This window comes from Perognathus longimembris, chromosome 2 (genome assembly GCF_023159225.1).
Source record: "Perognathus longimembris pacificus isolate PPM17 chromosome 2, ASM2315922v1, whole genome shotgun sequence".
Taxonomy (NCBI): domain Eukaryota; kingdom Metazoa; phylum Chordata; class Mammalia; order Rodentia; family Heteromyidae; genus Perognathus; species Perognathus longimembris.
The window spans coordinates 136,552,154-136,573,710 of record NC_063162.1 but is presented as its reverse complement, the minus strand read 5'-3'; the positions used below and the strand labels follow the sequence as shown (position 1 = coordinate 136,573,710).

The window sequence follows — 21,557 nt, the reverse complement described above, 5'->3', positions numbered from 1 at the left end:
TCCTGGTTTAGGCCCTGGTACTGGCATTGTAGTTAGATATAAGTATATAAATATATATAACTATATATTGATATGTAACTATATAACTATTATATATAATTATATATATACAGACTATACATAGCTGCATATGTACACACACGCACACACACACACACACACATACACACACACACGTAGCACCAACCAAACAGCTGGATGCATGGTTCATCAATAGAATGCCTGCCTAGAAATACAAGGCCAAGGCCCTGAGTTCAAACCTTAATACTGCAGTTTAAAAAAAAAGACACAGGGCTGGGAATGTGGCTTAGTGGTAGAGTTCTTGCTCAGCATGCATGAAGCCCTGGGCTCAATTCTTCAGTACCACATAAACAGAAAAAGCTGGAGATGGTGCTGTGGCTCAGGTGGCAGAGTGCTAGCCTTGAGCCAAAAGAAGCCAGGGACAGTGCACAGGCCCTAAGTTCAAGCTCCAGGACTGGCAAAAAAAAAATAATAATAATAAATGACACAGACTTGTTCCTGATCTTACATTTTGTGATAATCTCCTGTTTCCAGGTCTGAAAGTCTTAGCTCAGAAGTTCCCAGAAGGACTAGTTACTGGCTCCCTGCCAGCTTGTTGCCAGCAGGCTCTTCCTCTTGGTTCTGTCCGGAAACGATCCAGCCCCAAAGTGCCGACCTTACCAGCTGAAAACAAATGGCGATTCACCCCAGAAGATTTAAAAAAGATAGAATATTATCTGGAAGAGAACCAGGGTCCTGCAGACACTTGTGGTAATATATTTTGCTCCTTGTTTCCTATGGAGACTGAGATTTGCAGCTTTGAACATCACCTCCTATGAAAAGCCTCATCTTTACACTCAGATTCTGAAAATCTCAGAGGCTGTTGAGCATGATGTGGGCGCTGGGTCGGGTGCTTCTCTTAGTGGCAGAATTAGGAGGTGAGCACAGAGGCGGAAAAGAGGGTCTAGCAGAGCGCGCACCTTAGGCAGAAGTGAGGAACAAAGCATAAGGGTTGATTCCTTCTTGGAGTTTCCTTTCCTGCTGCTGCTTCTTAACCACTTCCCAGAACCTTCCTGCTTTGTCTCCCTACTTGCCCTATGGCTCTGTGATTTCTCTTCTAGTCACCCTCATATCCAGTGCCTAGCTCTATCAAGGAAGGAGTGAAAGGCTGCCCAGATTGGTGGAGGAGAAGGGAAAGGAGGAAAGAACTGCTATCTGGGCTTCCCTCTATCCCTGCTCCATCTTCAGACTGACCTCAGGGATGAGGAGTAGGTCATCATTGGCCCAAGGTAGATGCTGCATAGACTTCATTAGCTTAAAAGTGGTTGTGGACTACGACTTCATTAGCTTAAAAGTGTACTTGGCCGGTCCTCCCTGGAACCACTCTTGCATCTCTGCTCCCCTTCTTGTTCCCTTCAGGCCGACTGAACCAAAGTAACTCCCAGGGAAGAGACTCCAAGGTGCCTGCTTCCCGCGCCAGTCAGAGCCTGCCAGCCGGGACCCCTGCCAGCCACTCCAACCCTCGCACACTCAGCAGTGGCCACCTCCAAGGCAAACCCTGGAAGTAGGCTTTGTCTTGCTTAGTTAAATAAATGTTTCCCCTCCTCTCAGAATCCTGAGCTTCCCACGTTGGTCATTTTGTGCTGTAGAGGAAAGATGGCGGTGTGGGATAGGTTCTCCTCCCTCGCCCTGTCTCCATCTCTTCCTTCAGCCAGCTGGGGAGGGGCTTTGACAGATGCCACAGAAGCCAGAGGGGTGACAGGCTCTAGAGTGCTCCCTGCGTTTACAGAATGGTTAAGCCTTTTGAGACTGGATAGGCAGAAAGGACACCCCTGCTCCTTAAAGAATATATGAGTTCAGCTTGTTTGGTCTTTACCCAGTAGTGTTTTGTAAATACTTCAGTCACATTTTCTGGTGTGTTCCTCCCAGCCAGTTGTTTTTTTTTTTTTTTTTCTTTCATTCACTGTTGATTTCCTGGAAGATTCTCCAGGTGGGCTTGGCGCAGGCCCCTCTCCCCGCAGGGCCATGCAGGCCCCGCTCCAGCCCGGCATGCCGCAGGCTCCATTGGGAGTTCAGAGGCTGCTCGCTGCCTGTGAGCTGGGCTCAGTTTTGCAATTTTGTAGAAAAGCTCTGTATGTAACTGAATGTTCCCCCAGGTCCAGTTTCCTGGGGCCAGCAAGGGGTACGCTCAGCTGCCTTGACACCAGAAGGAGCCTACAGGATGGGCCGGCCAGGCACAAGCCTGTGCTGAGAGCCCTAGAAGCTCACCCCAGCCACCTGGGGCCAGGTGTTGCTGTCTCAGTTCTCAGTGTCCGTCACCTGATTCAGGGGGATCCATGTAAGATGGGTGCAAATCATGGCCATTTGAAAACACCCGCTTTGCTCAGACAACTGGGAAACACAATAGGTGAGGGGGACTCTAGAGTCCTTTGTCAGGGCTGACAACCCCGTAAACCCTTGCTTAAAAATACAGTATTAGTCTAATTGAGTAATTAGTGCAATTTCCTGCTTACTTTTCATTCTCATGGCTGAGCTGTGATTAGGAGGTTGTGATTATAGATTCTGGTTTGGGCCGGAATTTTGAATCAGCATTAATTGAATTGCTAGATGACTGACATCCATTCTATTTAATTGGGGGGAACAAAAGACCTCAGGTAAGGATGAGGAACTCTGAAATCACATGGAAAAGGAAAAGAGCCTTGTTAATTTTTATGGTCTGTGATTGTAGCTGTGATAAGAGACTAAGGAATAAATTGTGTTCTTTGTCATGGCAACCAGCTTCTGAAAAGCCAACTGAAAATTGCCCATCCTTAGGTGGTTCCTGCTGCTGGGTAAGATTCGCCTTAACAGTACTATTTTCTCATCACCAAAAAGAAAAAAGAAAAAGAAAACACTACAGTATTTCTAGCATGAGGACTGTGTTTGTAAGAGAAATAAACATAATAAATATCTCATGGAGACATATGGAAAAATAACTCCGATTCAGCCGAGCTCTGTTTCAGAATGTGTTTATTCTTCTCTACTTGATTTCCAAAGTGCAACATTTTCCGAAGCTTTAGAAATCAAACAAACCAGGGACATTGTTCAGATGTCAAGCCGTGCCCAATTTTCCACAAGATTCAAGAATCTTGTATAAAATTCAGCCAACGTACACATAGCTTTAATGAGGAGCTTGTCATGTTTCCCCATAAATTTATTGCCTGAGAACTTAGTGCAGCCTTTTGCAAATGCCAAAATGCTCTGGCTTTTTATTTTCTTTACAGCACAGATAGGAAAATGCAAATGTTTCCACACTCAGCTTTCGCCTAGCGTGGACAAGATTTTCAGCCATCTTTGACACATATAGGTTTTTAAAGAGAAGTGTTTTTCTCTGTAACAAAGTTCGGGGCATGCCATTTTCAAGTTGGCTAGTTGGGAGATTAGATTTCCCCGCCAATTCTATTTTGGAAATAACAATTCCCCCTCGTCCCTCTTCAGATATTAGTGATAGACACTGTTGGATATATGTGGAAAGCCACCTTAACTAGCCCTTTTAGAGCTGTGGGGAATTTACCTAGACTAAGCTAGCTGGATGGATGTATTTATGTATGTTTTCTCCCTAGCACTTTACCCTGTTGGTTAAAGATTTTAAAATTTCAAAAGGCCTGTTGTGATTCTATGTGGTGTGTGTTCAGCATTACTTACAGATGTTTTTTACATGCTCCAGATAAGTCTCTGTAACGTTCTGCTTTACTAGTTTCTTCATTTGGCTATTTGACATGTGTTATTTAAATGATCAGTGATACTTTGTGTGATTATGAATGTTGAAGATTAAAGAAACATAGTTACTAATTTGTCGTTTGCTATTAATGCGTTGAAATCTGCCAATGTCTCTCTGCCTCTCTGTCAGGATGATTTGGGGTGTCCCAGGAGACTGGTGTGATTTGAAAGAGTGCCTCTTTGTATAAATGAATCGGGAAGTGGTTGCAGTTAAAGCAAAACACCTTAGTGCTCAAGTTAGAAGGCTGGGGGGAGGGGGTTTTGGGGGGGACAGGGAGGGGGGCTCAGGCAGGGACCAATGGTCACTTTGAACAGATTGTAAAATGGCTTTCTTGCCTGCATTTCAGAGACTGACAAGCTGCCACCCTGGGGACTCATAACCTCTGAGAAAGAAGGTGCTTTGTGTGGGTATACAATAGCTTTGCCCAGCAACACTGATGGCCACCATTTAATAGCATGCTAAATGCCTCAAAGGGGGTATGTACATGTACATAAAAAAGAGGAATGAGGGAAGGAAGAAGAGAAGCAGAGAAGGAGGGAGGGAGGGAGGGAGGGAGGGAGGGAGGGAGGAGGAAGCCACGTACTTGTTGGAAAACAACGAGAATATCCTGAGCTGTGATACTGTCAGGCTCAATCTACTGAAAACTGTGGGCAGTTGTATACCCTACAAACAATTTTCTTTTTTCACTGTAGTAGAAAGCCAGAGCCAACACAGTCATATTGGACTTGGTGTAGATTGGAATAAAAGAAAATAAATAATATTCATTAGTTGGTTAGATTTTTTTCTTGGTACTATTTAAACTAACAAAAATATCTTAAGACTTTAAGCTATTCCCCAAGCAAACAGAACAAAACAAAATTCTCCTCTTGTCTTAATCCCTCCATGGAATATAAATGAGGTCAGAGTCCTAGGCTAAAGGAAATATGTTGTTGATTTTTCTTAGGTTGACTTTAGTTGCTGCCATGTTGTTCAGTTACAGAGACTGTCTTCTGTGTTATCTAACATTTAAATCCCTGTCTGCCTTCTTGCCCAACCCCGAAGATTAAGAACCAGTTCCAGAATGTTCTCAGTGTCTTTAATGGGCAACAGTTGTTGTTTTTTCCCCCCACAAGTCTTTCAAAGATGAAATCTCATTATATTTTTCCCCAGAAAATCAGAAATGTAGGTTATAAGCATCAACTTAATGGACATGTTGAGTACTTTATGCATTTCAATTAATTTTTTAATTGAGAAATATGTATGTTTTCATATAAAAGCAATACATAGACTGTTTCAGAGGGTTCAGAGTATATTTGAGTAGCAGTACTTCTCTAGATTTGTACTGATTTTGATTACAGCATCCTTAAATTGGCACCTGGTCAGTTATAACATAAGGAACTCTAATGGTGAAAATCTTGCCCTCAGTCCTTTATGCTTTAGTTATTTTTCAGATAGTGTCTTGGACTCTTTTGCCTGAGGCTGGCTTGGACTGAGATCCTCCTTCCTGTGCATCTATGCTTCCTGAGAAGCTAGGATTACAGATATTACTGCCAGGCCTGGTTGGTTTGTTTGTTGAGGTCCAATTAACTTTTTTCCCAGGCTGGCTTCAAACTGCAGTTCTCTGCCTCCTAAGTAGCTAGGTTACAGGCACGCATGTGCGCACACACACACACACACACACACACACACGACCTGGCCCTAATGGTGGCATTATTTTTGTCTTGAATTCTGACAGAACAGGGTTCAGTGAATGATTTCATATTTGTCACACCGCGGTCCCCCCATAGGCTCACTCTTTGGTGCTGATCGCCTTTGTTCTGAATTTAGAAGCAAATTCTCCTTGTCTGTGTAACATACTGAGGCACCTGTAAAACATGACAAGCGGAGGGCACTACTGACTGATGGACCACAGGTTTACAAGAGTATCAATATGTCTTCCCTTTTGAATTTAGACTGTAAGCTCCTAGACAGTGCAGATCACCTACTCAGGGCCAGTGGCCCTGATAGAGGTGTTTGTGAATAAATGACTGACCCTGTCAAGATCAGTGGGTGATGTGATGGCCATCATCGTGGCAGCACTGATTGTCATCCACCATTTTGGAAGCACAGAAATGTCCTCCCCTGTCCCCTCGTACGGCCTGCTTTTTGTACGTGAGGCATCCACCACTCCGAGGCTTTTGGATCTCTGGGAGGTGCAGAGAGCTGGGGAGTGTGGTTACCTTGGCTGGCAGGTGCCAGGCATTTTCACTGTCCCCTCAGTAGCCCTCAAAACTCATCAAGTGGAGATGAGCTATTGTTCCTGAGAGGGGGTTGTTTTTCAAATCTTCCCAGCTGAAAACACTAGAGCTCACTGTGTGCTCAACAGGACTCCTAGACTCTACCTAGTACTTTTTTGGCTCATCTGATGTTTCCAGTGATCCTACAAGGCAAGTACCCCATTTTCAGATGAATCTGGGGCTGGGGTGGGGGGCGCTGAGTAGATGGTGAGAAGCAAGGATCCATGCCTGAGAATGGTAACCTTTGGGCATGCTCCCATATGCACTCTGGACGGCCTCAGCCTTGCTCATTCCTGGGCCGTGGAGGCCTCTGTTTACCAAGGAAAACATGACTTCCTCAGCATTTGCCTTCCCTTCTGTCCTCATCACCAAGATTCCCCAGCAATGATCCTCCTCCTGCCCCCTCCCCCCAAAAAACATTGGGAGTCCAGGAACTGAAACACCAGTTCTTGAGACTATGTATTTCCACCTTTGCATCCTCGCTCTGCTGTCCTATCTTGAGCACAGGTGCTGCGAGGTTTCTGAGACTTATTCTGTCCAGGGACACCTTGTGCGCTTCCGCCGCAGGAAGGGGAATCCCAAACTTAACTAGGTCGGGGCTTAGAGGATTTTCCTAGTAGGTAAAACTACTCACTCAATAACCCATGTTGATTTGATTTGTGTCTGATCTCTTCTTTCCTTTGTGGTGGAACACAAATTGGGAGAACCAGGCTGTGGCAGCGAACCTGGGTTTCCTGGGGAAACAGGCAAAGCATGTCCAGCACACAGCCGGAGCCGGCAGTGCCTTTGCTCCACACCGCATTCTGCTAAAAATGCGGCTCACATCACGGCTGCCATTAAGCAGGAACTTCACATTTTCTCCTTTTACTTGGGCAATAAACACTTGGCAATCTCAGTCTCTGGGGTTGTTAGATGATGCTCATAGTGGGAGTTGCCAAATTAATGCGGATCCTGAAAGCTTTGGGGAAGGATTCATTACCCCTTGATGGGTATTCACAGTTGATGGGTACCCCTTGCTTTTCTCCAGAGCTCTTCCTCAGCTTGGCCACTGCAAGTGTTACAGTAGGTCACCTCTGTTCCCCCACGGTAACATCCGGATCTTGGCGTGTTTACAGGATGATGTTTGTATCATCCTTCAAGCAAGAGCCCCTGTTCATTGTCAAGTCCACCAGATCCCACTTGCCCTTGCCGAACCGGCCAGGATGACAAACAGCTCTGCACTGGCTGAGGGACCGGTGAGGTCATCTCTGGATTGTGTTCAATGACATTTCAATTTTAACTTCAGGCTAAACCCAGAGAGCTAGGTATGTATATCAGTATTAACTCCAGACACCACCCGGAGGATTGTCAGGGACCACTCGTGGCTCCCAGGCCACACTGAGAAGCACCTGTAGGATGTAAGAAGTCAAAATGAGCTCGCTTGAAGGTCTGTCATGGGGCCTAGAGAGCAGGCGTCGGCATCAGCGGTTCCGAGTTGGCGATGGGGATTGCATGTGAGCAGACGGGGCTCCTGGGAGCTTCACAGAGCGCTGGAGAATGGCCCCGCAGCTGAGAAAGCCCGCCCTGGTCACACGCAGCCCCCGCCATCTGCAGGGCCAAGATAAGGGGCTGCAGGGCGGTGTTTCTGGAAAGTCGACCAAGGACGACGCCAGAGAAGACATGGGTTTAAACAAATTGTAAAAAAGAGTCTGAGCAAGGATTAAGATAGCCATGCAGATGTTGTTGAAAATAAGTTAGGTAGCAACACACATGATTTGCCAGCTGGTGTGTTTCAACACACACACACACACACACACTCAAATGATTATGAAAGTAAATTGGAAGAAGTTCTGGAAAGTGTAAATAACTAGTCTATTAGCACTACCCAAAGTACCCACAATTGTTATTGGGGGATATACCCTTCTAGGCTGTGGGGGATGGGGGCGGACAGAAGGAAAGAAATTCTTACTCAAGATAGTATTTTGTAGCCAATTCTTTTCTTAAAATTATGTACAAGTCACATACCATCCAATTCTCTCATTTTGAGCGCAATTACTTTATTAAATTTACAGAATTGCACGATCATCACCTTAACCCACTTTTAGACTATTTCCATCTCATAGTGAGCTGCTCTCACTTCATGTTATGCACCATTTTCTCATTATCAACACAGACCTTAAATGACATCACAGTGTTCTATCCTGTGTATACATCTGTCATATAGGCATCAATGCTGACCATTATTTAACATCTTTTCCTTTTTACTATTCCGTTCTCATAATCTTTTTTTTTTTTGAGATGGCAGAGTTTTTCTTTTATTTAAGCTGATAGTAGTACCACACAAGAATGCAGTGAGGATTTTCTTGAGTAACATATTTTTAACTTCTTCTAGTAGTTTTATAAAATTAGTTTTCCAACTGGATTTTCTGAGCAGAAAATATACTTAAAGCCTTGTATGGAAATTGCCAAATGTTTAGGAAGGTGATACAGATATATCCTCTCATCGAACTGTCCTAATTTTTCAGGCCCTTGATAACACAGAGTACTCAGTCTTATTTTTCTGCCCATCTAGTGAGAGAAAAATGGTATATTTTTCTCCAATATGCAAGAAATTTCTGAGAATCAGTACCTTTCACTCATTGGCATTTTCTATTTCTTTGGGGAATGACCTATTTATATTTTGAAATATGAGTCTTTTTCTTTAGTCCTGTTTATTTGTACCTTAAACTCCTCAAAGTTAATATTTATTTCTATAGAAGTTACATATTTTATATGCTATTTTATTTTAGCTATATGCTTTTATTTATAAGTTTAAATTTTTTACCCATAGGTTGGTAAAAATAAATATGTACAAGGTGAAGCTCTTCTCACAGCTGAAAAAAATCAAATTATGTACTGCCATGTCTCCATTTAATAGAAATGTATTGCTATTGATATTAACACTGTTAGTGAATGGTACACGTTGGCTAAGTGGTGGGGATTGAGAGGAAAACCGAACAACATAGCCCCCCTCCCCCCCCACATGTGGAATCTGCATTGCTTCATTCCTGAACTTTGCAACTTCCTAAAGCCTCTTCCTTACCCCAGCCTTACTTTCTGCAAAATAACTCATCTAAGACCATGATATACATGATAAAATTTATGACTTTGTTAATAAAACTAGGAAAAGTTCCTTCAATAGACAGTGGCTAGGCATCTAAATGCCAAGTATTATTGATGATGTTGGAGATTGGATGCCAAACAAGGTGATTCCTACTGGAGATAGCATAATTCCTTTTAAATTAAACCATTCCGCCATGTAAATATTGTTACATAGAAAGATTTGTCATTGTGCTAATTTTTTTTCCTTTCACCACATATTAAACAAAAGGTGATTTTCTTCCTACTTGGCCAAACTCAGTGGTTAAAATGAGTTTTAACTTAGCTATAACCCTTTGATTCATGGATTGAAGCGAAGTGTTATTCAGAAGATAATATAAAGAGAATTACCTTTCTGTAAAGACTGAAGCACTTTTTTTTTTCCTCTTTGGAGACAATCTCCTTAAGTACCAGGGTGGCCTAAAATTCTATCCTGCTCAGACTCCCAAGTGCTGAGATTACAGTTTATACACCACTAGCTATAAACGTTTTACCTTGTGTCACAAAGTTACATTGAAGCTTATGTCTACTGAGCCTCATTCTTGTTATCTCTTAGAATGTTTGGTAAGGCCCTGAAGGTGTGCCTCAAGTGGTAGCAAGTGCCAAGGACCTGGGTTCAAATCCCAGTACCACCACCAAAATTTTTTAAAAGTGAAGTTACAATATTAAACTATTTGGTAGGAAAAACAATATTAAACTTCCAAGATAAAAACTAATATCCCTTTAAAAAAAAAAAAAAGAAAAGCTATTTTATGTGACAAAACGCAAGTCAGTGGAGCTGAAAGCATCTTGAAATCTCAGCTGAGCGGTCTAAGGAGAAACCCTTCCCCTCTTCCCACTATTTCCTACCTCCTAGCTTTAACTCCCCGGTCCACATTCACAGGAGGGGATACGGAAGAAACAGGGTAAACCCTAGCTTAAAAGCTGGGGTCCGAGGGGCTGGGAATATGGTCTAGTGGCAAAAGTGCTTGCCTCGCATGCATGAAGCCCTGGGTTCAATTCCCCAGCACCACATATATAGAAAATGGCCAGAAGTGGCGCTGTGGCTCAAGTGGCAGAGTGCTAGCCTTGAGCAAAAAAGAAGCCAGAGACAGTGCTCAGGCCCTGAGTTCAAGGCCCAGGACAAGCAAAATAAATAAATAAATAAATGCTGGGACCCTCTGTGGATTGTGCTAGCCACTAAGTGTACTGTCATAGGCCTTGGCATGACCACGCCAAGGGAGCGAACACAACTCCAAGGAGCTGTAGGAAGGAGTAGAAAGATAAAAAAACGAGCATGCAGGGATGCGGTGGAGTCCTGCAAGGAAGGATGTAGCAAGCGAAAAGTAAACCACTTCTACCCAGAAAGGCAAAGCCTTTGTGATTCACTACAATTAATAAAACACCCCAGGATCAAAACGTATACTTTATCTTCAGTGAATGATTTCATTTCACTCAATTGCTTGCTTCCAGTGTAATTTGGGAATAGAAGACCACATTTTGCTTTATAATCATCTGTTTTACTATTTCAGACAGCAGTGGCCACCAGGATTATGATATTTCAGAACATCCGGGTTATCACTTTTATAGATGAATAGATACAGCCAGTGAGATTATTGCACGTGCAGAATTCCTTGCACCACAGGGTACCAGGCATTTGGTTCGCAGCTGTAGCTGCTGCTTGCTATGGAGATAGGAACAAATCACCCCGCTGGCAAGCCGAGCTCAGGGTGGTCTAGTTAAAACAGATGCCTCTTAGATAGCACCCTGGAATGCAGGGGAATTTAAGGGTCATCTAGTTCAACCACCCACATCTTTCCATCAAGACCTGCAGGAATTAGATCATTCCTATCCCCAGCTTGCAAAGGTGGCCACGCTATGTGCATTCCACACACCAGTCCCAAGATCTTGTTTCTTACACAGTCAAACTTTATTTGGTTGCCCGGGGTGGGGCTGGGCAGGAAGATGAGGGGGCCCCGGGGCTGCTTCAGTAGGGGTGATTCAGAGTGTGCTCCATGATGGTCAGAAGGGCCAGCCACGTCTCCTGGGCTGTGGGGATGATCTGTGAGGCCGGGAGCAGGAAGCCGTAGCGCCCTGTGTCTCGAAGCTCAAACGTGAAGGAGTATTTGATGCCCTGGCTGTAGGTCCAGTCAATCGTGCTCCCGCTGGCTTGATCTAGGGCAGGAGCAGAAGGGAGCAGGGGTCAGTTACTGTGGAAATTTCACAGGCCTGGTTAGTGACCCAAAGCCCAGAGCTCCATGCCAAGTGGAGCCTGGGTCTACCCGGGGTCTACTGTAGACAAATGGCCGCGCTTCTGCGAATCGCCCGCTGGCACTGAGCCCAAGGCCCAAAGAGGAGCCCAGCAATGTCCTACTTATCCTCTAGGGGATGCCAGAAAAGCTGTGTGATTACAAAAGCCTGTCTGAAAACTCCCTAGCCAACAGTCACCCCGAGGATAGACGAGGACAGTCACCCCGAGGATGGACGAGGACACCGCTTGAGAAATCAGATTGGCTTCCCCTCCCCTCCAGGGTCTTCTGGTCTGCAGGGGAAAGTGCAGATCCAGTCAAAGCCAAATTGCCCCCTATCTTCTAGAAGGAGGTTCCCAGTGAATAACAGCGAATGAGCCACTCTTCTCTGATTGGGCTGCCTAGCAGGAGTGGGCAGCATGTTCGAGTTTTGGTTTTGAATGGTTAGCCTCAATTAGTGTTCCAAGGGGACTCGTCGTGAGAGTCCCACATGTGCAAATTGGGTGTTTGGCTTGACACTGCTGTGAGTTGGAAACAGTTTGACCCAGGGTTGCAAGACTTTCTCAAGAAAGCCTAGGCTCCAAAGAGATCACCCTTGGGTAAGATGGCCACTTGCTTGTCCCCTAAAACCTGGTCACAACAACCAAGAAGCAAGGGGGGGGTCTGTAGCCCTCCCCTACTCCTCCTCCCTATATCCCAGCACTCGGATGCATCACACTGACCTACTTGGCTAGGCCCCAAACACTCCAGCCAGATCACACAACTCAGCCTTTGCTCTAGAAAATTCCCCTACTTGGAAGCCTCCTTCTTAGATAGCCTCTTGACTCCCCCTCAATTCAGTGTTGGCTCAAATTCCTCTGTGCCAATGAGGCCTGCCTCTGGCCCCAGGATTCAGCCTCTAGCCTAGTGGTCTTGATTCACCCCACCCTGCTCTGGCGGGAGGGTTCTCCCTGACACTAAACTCAGTGTCAGTCTCCCTGCTTTTCATGCAACTTCCCTAATTTTTGCTTATTTTATTCACCCAGACACACATAACAGGACCTGGTAGAGAGCAGGTGCTCAGTAAACACTTGCCAACTGAATTCCATTTGGTGTAGCAATGCCCCTCCCTCACATGTATGGTGGGAGTAAGTGGGGGAAAGACAGATTCCCTAACTAGAGGGCATTGGAGGAGAAGTGTTTGGGGTTTTTTAAGCAGAATGTCCTGGTGATGTACAAATCTCTATAGAACTCACCATGCTGTCTACTCACAGAGCTGGACTTAAACCCAGAACAAGGGCATAAGAGGGCTCAGAAGAACACCAAGGCTGAGTTCACACCAGAAAAAGACATGACCCACCCTGCCAGATGGCCCAGACAGCAAACTATCTGCAGGGGTCCTTATTCCTGCTAGTGTTCCCAGACCTGGGTGGTGCCTTGGGCAGAAAGAGCCACTTGATAGCCAGGGGATGCCACTTACAAATTGCCTTGATGATGCTGCCATATGTAAACTTGGTCCCATACAGAGAAGCCAGTGCCGTTACAGCAGACTTGGACAGCTGATCCTGGAAAATAGTAGGCAGGACCTCGTGTCAGGACCAGGCCAGCCTGGAGGCTGAAGAATGGTCCAGGAACAGGCAGAAGTAGTAGCAGGTCCCTGGCAGGGAACCTTCTCAGCCATGCAGGTCACCCCTGGAGTTGACAGCACCCACATCCTCTGTCCCTGCAAGATGGCCGTCTGGCACTTCCCTGCCCTCTGATGCCTTTGCAGCTCCAGGTGTAGTGTTTGCTGCACGTTCAAAGTCTAGCCCTGCATGCCTTCCTCGTCATATAACAGAGATGACTCAAACATACTGGGCACTGGTAATCCTAGCGATCTGAGGATATGAGGATCGCAGTTCAAAGCCAGCCAGGGCAGGAAAGTCTGTGAAACTCTTGTTTCCAATTAACCACCAAAAAGCTGGGGAGAGCTATGGCCCAAGTGACAGAGCATCAGCCTTGAGCAATAAAGCTAAGGGACAGCACCTAGACCCGAGTTCAAACCTTAGGACCAGCACAAGAAGAAGAAAAGAAATGACTTGGTCACTCAGAAAGAAAGTGAGGCTAGTCCATCCTGCTAGTCTTCCCAAACCATCAGGGCTTCAAGGGAGAAATGAGGTGCTGAGCACACTAGAGACTCTCAGCCCTCCAGAGTTCTGATGGGTGAAAATCCAAGCTCTTGGGACAAAGACAAGCAGAGTCCACCTACCAGCTCCTCCTTGTCGGGGGCTGGTTGTGATGTGTAGCCATAAGGATACAGAAGGAGCTGGGAGTAGCTGTGGATGGAGATGAAGGCCTTGATGTTCCCATGAGCCTTCACAAAGTCCACAATGGACTTGACCTCCACTTCAGAGTTGGCAAACTTGCCACGGTATGTATCTGAGCATGGGTTGCTGCTGGCTCCGGGCTCTGTGGGCAGACAGAGAGCATAGCTGGCATGTCATGTTGCTTCTGTGCTTCCATGACTCCCAATTGTTTGCATGAAGTTGAAGGAAAGAGGAAATGTGCAGTCCCACCCCCAGATTAAGGAAAGGCCAGAGGCCTCCAAACCTCGGGCTCTGCCTCCCTTCACAGCCAAGGTTTGGGCAGAGGCTGGCAGAGGAGGGGAGTTGAAGTTGAGCTGGAAACTCTGAAGAGAGACTTTCAGATCTTCCTTCCATTCAGGAGGAACTTTCTTTTTACAGACAAGGGCCCAAATCTCTCAAGTACTGCCTTGAACCCTGAGCAGAGCTGATAATCCCCACCCTCTGCACACCCGCCACTTCCCCTGGCAGAAAAGGAGTGAAGTAAGTGAGGGCAGGGTAAGAAGTTCTTCAGGGTTGTTCTATTGCTGCCCCTACGATCACAGTGGGCCTTACTCCCAAAGCCAGCATCCCAGTTCCTGTTGGGGTCCACCCCAACACAGATGGAGCCTGCTGTGATAGAGCGAGTCTTGCGCCACATGCGATTCTGAGGAAGGAAAAGGATTTATGAACCCACAGCTCGTGTGAGACCATCAGATACTGCATTGGCGGGAAGGAATGGCTGGGACAGGGTCTCTTCACTGACAATCTTGCCCTCCCCTCTAGACATTTTATGGTATCTGAAGATGTTTTTGGTTATGGCCGGGAGTGGACTTTCTACTGGTTTCTAGTGGGTTGAAGGTCGAGACAATGCTAGGCATGCACAAGACAGCCATCCACAACCAACACCATCCACCCCAAATGCCAGCGAGTGCCAGTGTTGAGTATCCCCGGTCCAAAAGGGCATCTCTGCTTGCCCCTCCTTTGAGGTTGAAATCTGAGGTTAAAAATCAATTGCCTTATGGGTCTCAGAGGTGGATTCTGCCTTCCCTGAGAAGAGGCAGCCCATACCTTGCTGTGGGTGAAGGCAAAACCATCCGGATTCGTGACAATCTCCACGAAGATGTCCATGTTGTCAAGAATGGTGGTGAGAGTTGGCTCCTGGCCATAGTCTTGGGTGATCTAGTGGGAATAGCAGACGAGAAGGCAAAGTGTCTGGCATGTTAGAGCAACAGACACATTCCCTGGCCTCCCCCTGTGGTCGATGCTTCTAAAAGAGGAAGGGGAGATCTAGACTCCTGGGAGCCAGGGACAGCCATGGCCCACCACATGGATGCGCTCCACATCCCCCAGCCTTACCTGCTTTGCAAACCAGACCCCACTGGCCTGGGTGACCCACTCCCTGGAATGGATGCCAGTGTCGATCCAGATGGCTGGACGGCTGTCACCGCCAGTGCTGAACTGCGGGATGCAGGAAAATGGTTGGGGGACAAGTCTCAGCCCCATGAAAGAGAACCCACTTGGGCCAGAGGCCACTTCCTCTGTATATCTAAGGTGAAAGTTCTGTTCATGAGGTCACCCTTCAGAGGAGCCTGGGGCTGGGGACTGGACAGGAACCCCACAGATCTTGGCCTCCTGACATCAGCTCACTATGAGCCTGCCTGACTTCCGGGCCTGGCCCTGTTCTAGAAGCTGCCTCACTAGTTCCCTGTGGAAGATCACCAACAAAATGTTTTCTCTGGACTTCCCAGACTGTGATACTTTCCATATTGATTGGAAACACTTGAGTCACATCAAAGTTGAAATTGTGTGCACACTTCTGGGCCAACATAGAAGCTTAGATATTCTCAAATGTTTACTCAGGAAATGTGTGTTTTTCCTGACACTGTGGCTTCCTAAGGGAGCCCATACCTGAAGACCGGTGCAAATGTGTCTTTGCACGTCAGTAGTTGGGCATGCATTACCTTTAGTACGTAAATGGGACGACCTTCATAGCTGTTGCCAATCTGGATCTTGCTGACAAGCTGCGGGTTCTCAGTGACCAGCAGGTCCATAAAGTCGTAGATCTGAGATGAAAAAGAGAAGAAGGGTCTTTATGGCTTTCCTGGGTATCCAGATTCGTCCTTTGGCAGCCCTGACCCAGACTGGCCCACACTGCCATCCTTAATGCAGAGCGTGATGCTTGTGGGAAGTGCGCACAGGACTGCCCTCACCTCCTCCAGGGTGTGGTAGGTGGCATAGTTAAAGGTGTCAGTAGATTGGGCCCGGGACCTGGAAGTGGACATTTGCTCCTTTTCCTTATCTAGCAGCGACTGCACGTCCTCGATCATGATCCTGTAGTCAATGCCGTGTGATTCCAGGAAGATTTTGACAGCCTGAAGACTGGGAAAGGGCACTCGGACATCGATGGGGGCGTCAGGTCGAGTAGGGCCCCGCCAGAAGTCCAACTGGGGAGGAGAGGAACAAGCACTGTCATGGTGGGCTGGTGGCTCCAACCAGGACAGGCTGGAAGGCGTGTGGACACCAGACCAGAATCTCCTGTAAAATGGGGGCTGGGGTGTGGATGCATGGGACAGAGGGAGAACGGGAAGCCTTGGGGACTGGAAGAATGTCTAATATGGACAGGAAATGGCTGGAGTGGAGAGGCAGGGAGAGAGAGACAGAAAGAGAGAGCAGGAAAGGGTTCTGGTACTTGGTCAGATGCTCAAGGGCTGAAAGCTCAGAAGCAGGAGAGTTGACGTTTACTTCCTAACAGCGATCGCCCCAAGCTACCCAGGGCAGCAGCGCTCCGGGGTGGGCTCAGCTGGCTTGGGAAGTTCCCCGCGGCCTCGCGGAAGCCTTCCCCTTGCCTCTGACCTGCAGATGCTCCAGATCCTCCAGCGTCTTCACCTTCTGTACCTGGGCCTCATTGGCTGCTGAGATTCGGAGCACCTGGTGCCTGGGCAGAGTGGGGACAGGGTAGTGTCACTGAGTACATGAAGATGCCCCTTGTCCTGGCTGTCAGCCACCCCAGGTAGGGTGACAATGGTCACTCGAGTCCCCAGACTGTTTCTGTCCTCATCCCAGATTAGACTATTTTTTTCACTCTCCCAGGCCAGCCAGGCCTCCTTCACCTTCCTCCTCTTCAGAAAACTCCTCAGAGCTCAGCAATCTTCAAGGCTCGGGAGATTCCCTTCACAGGCCCCGACCCTTCCCGGCCCTGCCCCTCCTGCAGGAGTCTACTGCTCCAGCGTGGTTCCTGTCTATGCTCTCTGGCTGTGTCCCCGTGTCTGTTGGTCTGTCAGTCTATCAGTCAGTACGTCTGTTTGTCTGTCTGTCTCCTCCATACATTGACTTGGGACAAATCCTCTCATCACCCCTTGGGCCATTCCTTCATCTTCTCTATACTCTTACCCCACAAAGTCTTCATTGCTGAAAACAGCCCCCAGGAGTACGCTCAAAATCAGCAAGCCCTGCATTCTGAGGCTTGCTGAGGTCATGCGGAGCCTGAGGCTGAGGTCTGGGGCCTTTTAAACTCGGGGCAGAGATCTCGTGGCTTTGCCTGAGCCCAGTTCCTCCCTTCACACCTGGATGGGATCTCATAGGAAGGATGGATGGAAGTTCTGTGCTCTGGCACCTTTTCACCCTCCCCGATAAAATGGCTGGGAACAGGGCAGGTGGAGAGATAACCCGAGCTTCTACTCTTGGCCTGAGGGTCAACTGGCTGGAGGCCTATCAACGGAGACTCACCCTGCTGCCCACAGCCTGAAAGACTTTTTGTGAGTGAAAACATATCAAAAATATAAATGGACATGTTTGTGTCTTCTCACGTGCCAAAATTTATTGTATAATACATTGACAAGCTCTATTTCGATTTCACTAGCTTTAACTCGCTGAGTACTCCTGATTTCACTTGGTATTTGTGGCACTTGGCAAACATAGGTTCTTTTATTCTGATCTTAATTACTCCTATTTACTCTCAGACACACATTACACATAACATAATGATATAGTGGACCACAGAAGGGGTTAAAGTGGCCACGGGGCTCAAAGGGACATTGCTGAAGTAAAAAGCTGATGCAAATAGAGTCACTGCAGGTGGTTAGATAAGATATAACATAAGGAACACAGTCCCTGAGCTACCAAAGCCCAGAGCCGGATCAAGGTGCAAAGCCAGTTCTAGGTACTGGCTCTCTCTACGTGACCATTTGAAGGGGGCAGGTTAAGCAGGGCTGAAGTTATGCTGAGCTGAAGCCCAAGCACAGATGCCAACGTTCATCACCTGTCAACATCAATCCATGCATTGGATAGTCTGATGGGTCTGCAGATGCTGCTGTACCCGTGTCAAATGCCCCTTTCCTATCATCCAAGTTTGGTGGTTGCATCATTCATTGGTCAGGTGAATTCGATAAGCTATTAGGCTTGTTTTATATTTGTTTGTTTTTCTGATATGGTTTTGATACACTCATGTAGACATGTGTCCCAGATTTAATTTCACAAGTTTGTAACAGCTAATATCTTTTTTTTTCATAAATAAATTATACATCAGTCTGTCTCATGGTTTGAGCTGGTCAGATGGTGGTTGTTTACTTGCACAAGCAAGAGGCAGAGTCACTGGCATCAGCATTCACGCACAAAATGAAACAAACTGCCATTTTATGCAATGGAGTCACTCAAGGTAAAGAACAGCCTGAGAGCTGCTATTCTGTATAACGTGAAGTAACTTAGAACAAGTCATAGCCTCCCCGTCACCGGGCTGGACTGCTGTCCTGTTGGCTGATGGGGCAGTAGAAACATGCCAGAACTCCAAGAGGCCACGCCCATTGTGAAGTGACCCCTTTCCCATCTCAAGCCATCCTTCCCATCTCTGGTTGCTGAGATACAGCCAGCTGGAGCCTCTGTCCCCATCCAGCTCCTGTATCTTCTTGGATCCTCTGCCCTGCTCTGTGCAGGATACATCCATTTCTGGAGCCCAGGCTATTGAAGAGGACTCCTCCACTTCTACCACTGAAGCGATTCTGTGGGGTTTCTGCCACAGCACCAGCAACTGGGGCTGAAGTTCAGCTCTCATCAGTGTTGCCTCCACCCCACCACAGGTCCTGGGGTTCCGTGGTGGGAAATGGACCCAGATATCCTCTAAACAAATAAAAAGAGCTGGGAATATGGCCTAGTGGCAAAAGTGCTTGTCTCGTATACATGAAGCCCTGGGATCGATTCCCCAGCACCATATATATAGAAAATGGCCAGAAGTGGTGCTGTGGCTCAAATGGAAGAGTGCTAACCTTGAGCAAAAGGAAGCCAGGGACAGTGCTCAGTCCCTGACTTCAAGGCCCAGGACTGGCAATAAATAAATAAATAAATAAATAAATAAATAAATAAATAAATAAATAAATAAATAAATAAATAAGAAAGATGGTGGGAGACAGTGCCAAATCTGTGTGGGGACTACACAGCATGCGGGAAAAATGGAGACTCACCAAGAATTTATTGGGCTCTAGATCTTATCACAAGGACCTGTAACCCCAATCTGTCCAAGTCCACAGGGGCTGCTGGGTAACATGTGTAGACTCCACTGTGTCAGGGCCTCAAGGCTTGGGTACAGACAATCGAGGTGGCTTTTCCTAGTTTCCATCTGTTCCCTCTGTCTCCCCATCCCAAGCCCTACTTGACCTGACCAGTCTTCCTGCCCCAAGTCCCAGTGACCTCCAAAGATATACGGACAACTCTGTCCCATGTCTAGCTCTGCCCTTGGGTGACATGACATGTCCATACAGCTCCTTCTGTCCTCTGCCGGTGCTTGGAGAAGCTGCAGTAGCTGGAAGTCTCTGGGCCTGGGGACGGTGTGGGAAGTTGGGTGGACAAGGCCTTTTGGAGTCTTCCTTTGGTGTTGCCTTTAAAACCGAGTGCCAAGTAGACACTTAGTAGTTGGCTTTGAAGCCGCAGAACCATCACTGTAAAGTGGCTGTGGTATTTCTCCCCAGAAGAGGCCAAGCTTTTGTGTGGAAGAAGAGCCACCGGAAGGAAGCTCTCTAGTGCAGGGTCTTCCCATTGGCCCTCCATGGCCCACCTCTCAGCATAGAGGCCTGTGGCCTCCCACAGTGGGAAAGTGACGGTGCTTCTGCTAAGCCTGTGGAAAGAAGTGGGGGAGCACCCTCCAGGAGAGGGAAATGGGTTACCCCAGAAATGTGGGGACAGGCAGAGGAAGAGCAAAGACCTGCTGAGGTTACCCCATGAGTGAGCTCCAACACCAAGACATCTTCAGGTCTGTATTTTCCCTGTCTTTCTTCTGCATCTCCAGTACAGTTCTATGACATCTTCCCCCCGCCCTGCACTCTCAGCTCTGCTTTGGGGAATACAGGCTGCACAGAATGGGAGGGAAGTGATAAAAGCCACAGAGTGTGGCAAAGCTGGGCAGAAGAAGGCAGGAGGAAGCAAGGGGACAAGAATAGGCCTCAGGCCCAGGCCAGTGAGCAACAGTGAGATGGACTTGCGAACATATTCACATTTCTAAGGAAGGAGAGCCTTGGAAGCCCACACAGTCTGCAGTTGTCCTTCAGGACCAACACCTCCCATCCCCCAGAAGACCATTACTTGACCCTCCCTCTCCCTACCTCCCCACTTGAGATGGGACAGGCCTGGCTCACTAAGTCAGGCCACTCTGGGGATGAGGCAGAAGGAGGCAGGCAGTAGAGCACTGCCTCAGAGGCCCATGGTGAGCAGGGACAGTCAGCACTGACTGTCAACAGGAAATGCCAGGAAATGGAATTGTTGCTTGGAATATCCTGCAAAGCCCACCCTGACACCCCCATGACCATGCTGGCAGGGGCAGCACCTAGCTCTGGATCAGCAACAGACAGACAGATGTTTTGCTGGGGAGGTGGGGGAGGGCAGGTCCTGAAGGACAAACAGGGCAGCTGTTCAGCCTTTGAGGTTCACAGATCCTGAGTATTTGGAACAATCCTTGGAAATAATGACACGCATTCTGCAAGGCCATCCTGTTGGACTTGCCCCTCGCTGAGCTGAGCTCTGGCCCTGGTCCGCTGTGGGCCCCTTCCTCTCTCTTCATGTGGATCCAGTTCGGACCAGCTCTGAAGCACTTAGGGAACTGTGTCCCTGGAATTCTCTCATGGCCCATACCAACTCATGGCCAGGGTAGGCCTTGTTGTTTTAATTTTTTTTTAATTTACATATTTTCAGGAAACTCATTTTTGTCTCTGTCTCTATCAGAGTGGCCAGAGGGGAGGCAGAGGGGGCAGTGGGAAGTAGAGGCCACCTCGCTGGACTCTTGGATGGCAGCCATTGACCTATCACCCTGGGCCCCTGCCTCTCCCCAGCCTCACACAGGACGCTCACATTTCACACTGGCTGCCGGTTTGTTTTCTTAAGAAAGCAGTAACCACACCAGTTCACTGCTCTTCTTTATGGCTTTCCATATGTATAATCGCTCTTTCTCCCTTCAGTTTTTCCAATGTTTTTTTTTCTTTTAAATAAATGCTCATAAATTTTACTGGCGAACAGGATGAAAAAACATACCTAAAAAAAGAGCAATTTTGTTGGAAGAAAGCAGCACACACCATACACGTAGAATGTAGAAAAACGGAGCTTCTGTTGAGAATTATATATTTAATACAAAAAATAACTTCAGTTTTACAAAATGAGGAAAAACAAGAAGATTCTTTGGTAATTTCTCTAACACCTAAGTCTTGAGCTTTCACTCGCTACACTGAATTCCTACCCATCATCTCTCTGAGCTTGCTGACACCCTAGTGGTAGCTTCTCTGTCCTGGAGAATCAGCAGAGACCTAGGTCTAGATTAATAGATACTTTTAGTTGTCTCTTAGTCCCTAGGGCATAAACCTTATGCAAGTCTCATGACCCAGAAGCTCTGATACTTATAGGTACAAAATGAGGGGGTTAG

General features: G+C 47.2%; 2 protein-coding genes across 3 annotated transcripts in view; one reads left to right on the top strand and one right to left on the bottom strand.

The window, feature by feature from the left end:
• Cep41 (centrosomal protein 41) overlaps positions 1-3,831 on the top strand; it is a 47,024-nt gene extending 43,193 nt beyond the window's left edge. The window contains exons 10-11 of one of the 2 annotated variants that reach the window (XM_048340229.1): positions 556-771; positions 1,420-3,831. In XM_048340229.1, coding sequence (XP_048196186.1) covers positions 556-771; positions 1,420-1,568 — 365 coding nt within the window. In that variant the 3' untranslated portion in view covers positions 1,569-3,831. The remainder of the gene's footprint in view (positions 1-555; positions 772-1,419) is intronic. The other variant, XM_048340230.1, reaches the window with a different exon arrangement.
• A 7,202-nt stretch (positions 3,832-11,033) lies between these two features.
• Cpa1 (carboxypeptidase A1) lies at positions 11,034-17,118 on the bottom strand. The gene is made up of 10 exons (XM_048340228.1): positions 17,054-17,118; positions 16,517-16,598; positions 15,874-16,107; positions 15,625-15,726; positions 15,020-15,121; positions 14,732-14,842; positions 14,237-14,327; positions 13,588-13,787; positions 12,820-12,904; positions 11,034-11,286 (listed from the first exon to the last, which is right to left on the bottom strand). Exons 1-10 carry the CDS (start codon positions 17,116-17,118, stop codon positions 11,099-11,101), a joined length of 1,260 nt encoding a protein of 419 aa, XP_048196185.1. The 3' UTR covers positions 11,034-11,098.
• Between the last annotated feature and the right edge of the window lie 4,439 nt (positions 17,119-21,557).

Excerpts from the sequence above, each read along its gene's own strand:
- Cpa1 (XM_048340228.1), bottom strand. The coding sequence starts at position 17,118 with ATGCAGGGCTTGCTGATTTTGAGCGTACTCCTGGGGGCTGTTTTCAGC. Across the intron at positions 16,599-17,053 it reads AGCAATGAAGACTTTGTGGG|GCACCAGGTGCTCCGAATCT; the intron begins GTAAGAGTATAG and ends CACTCTGCCCAG. Across the intron at positions 15,727-15,873 it reads CCTACCACACCCTGGAGGAG|ATCTACGACTTTATGGACCT; the intron begins GTGAGGGCAGTC and ends TTTTCATCTCAG.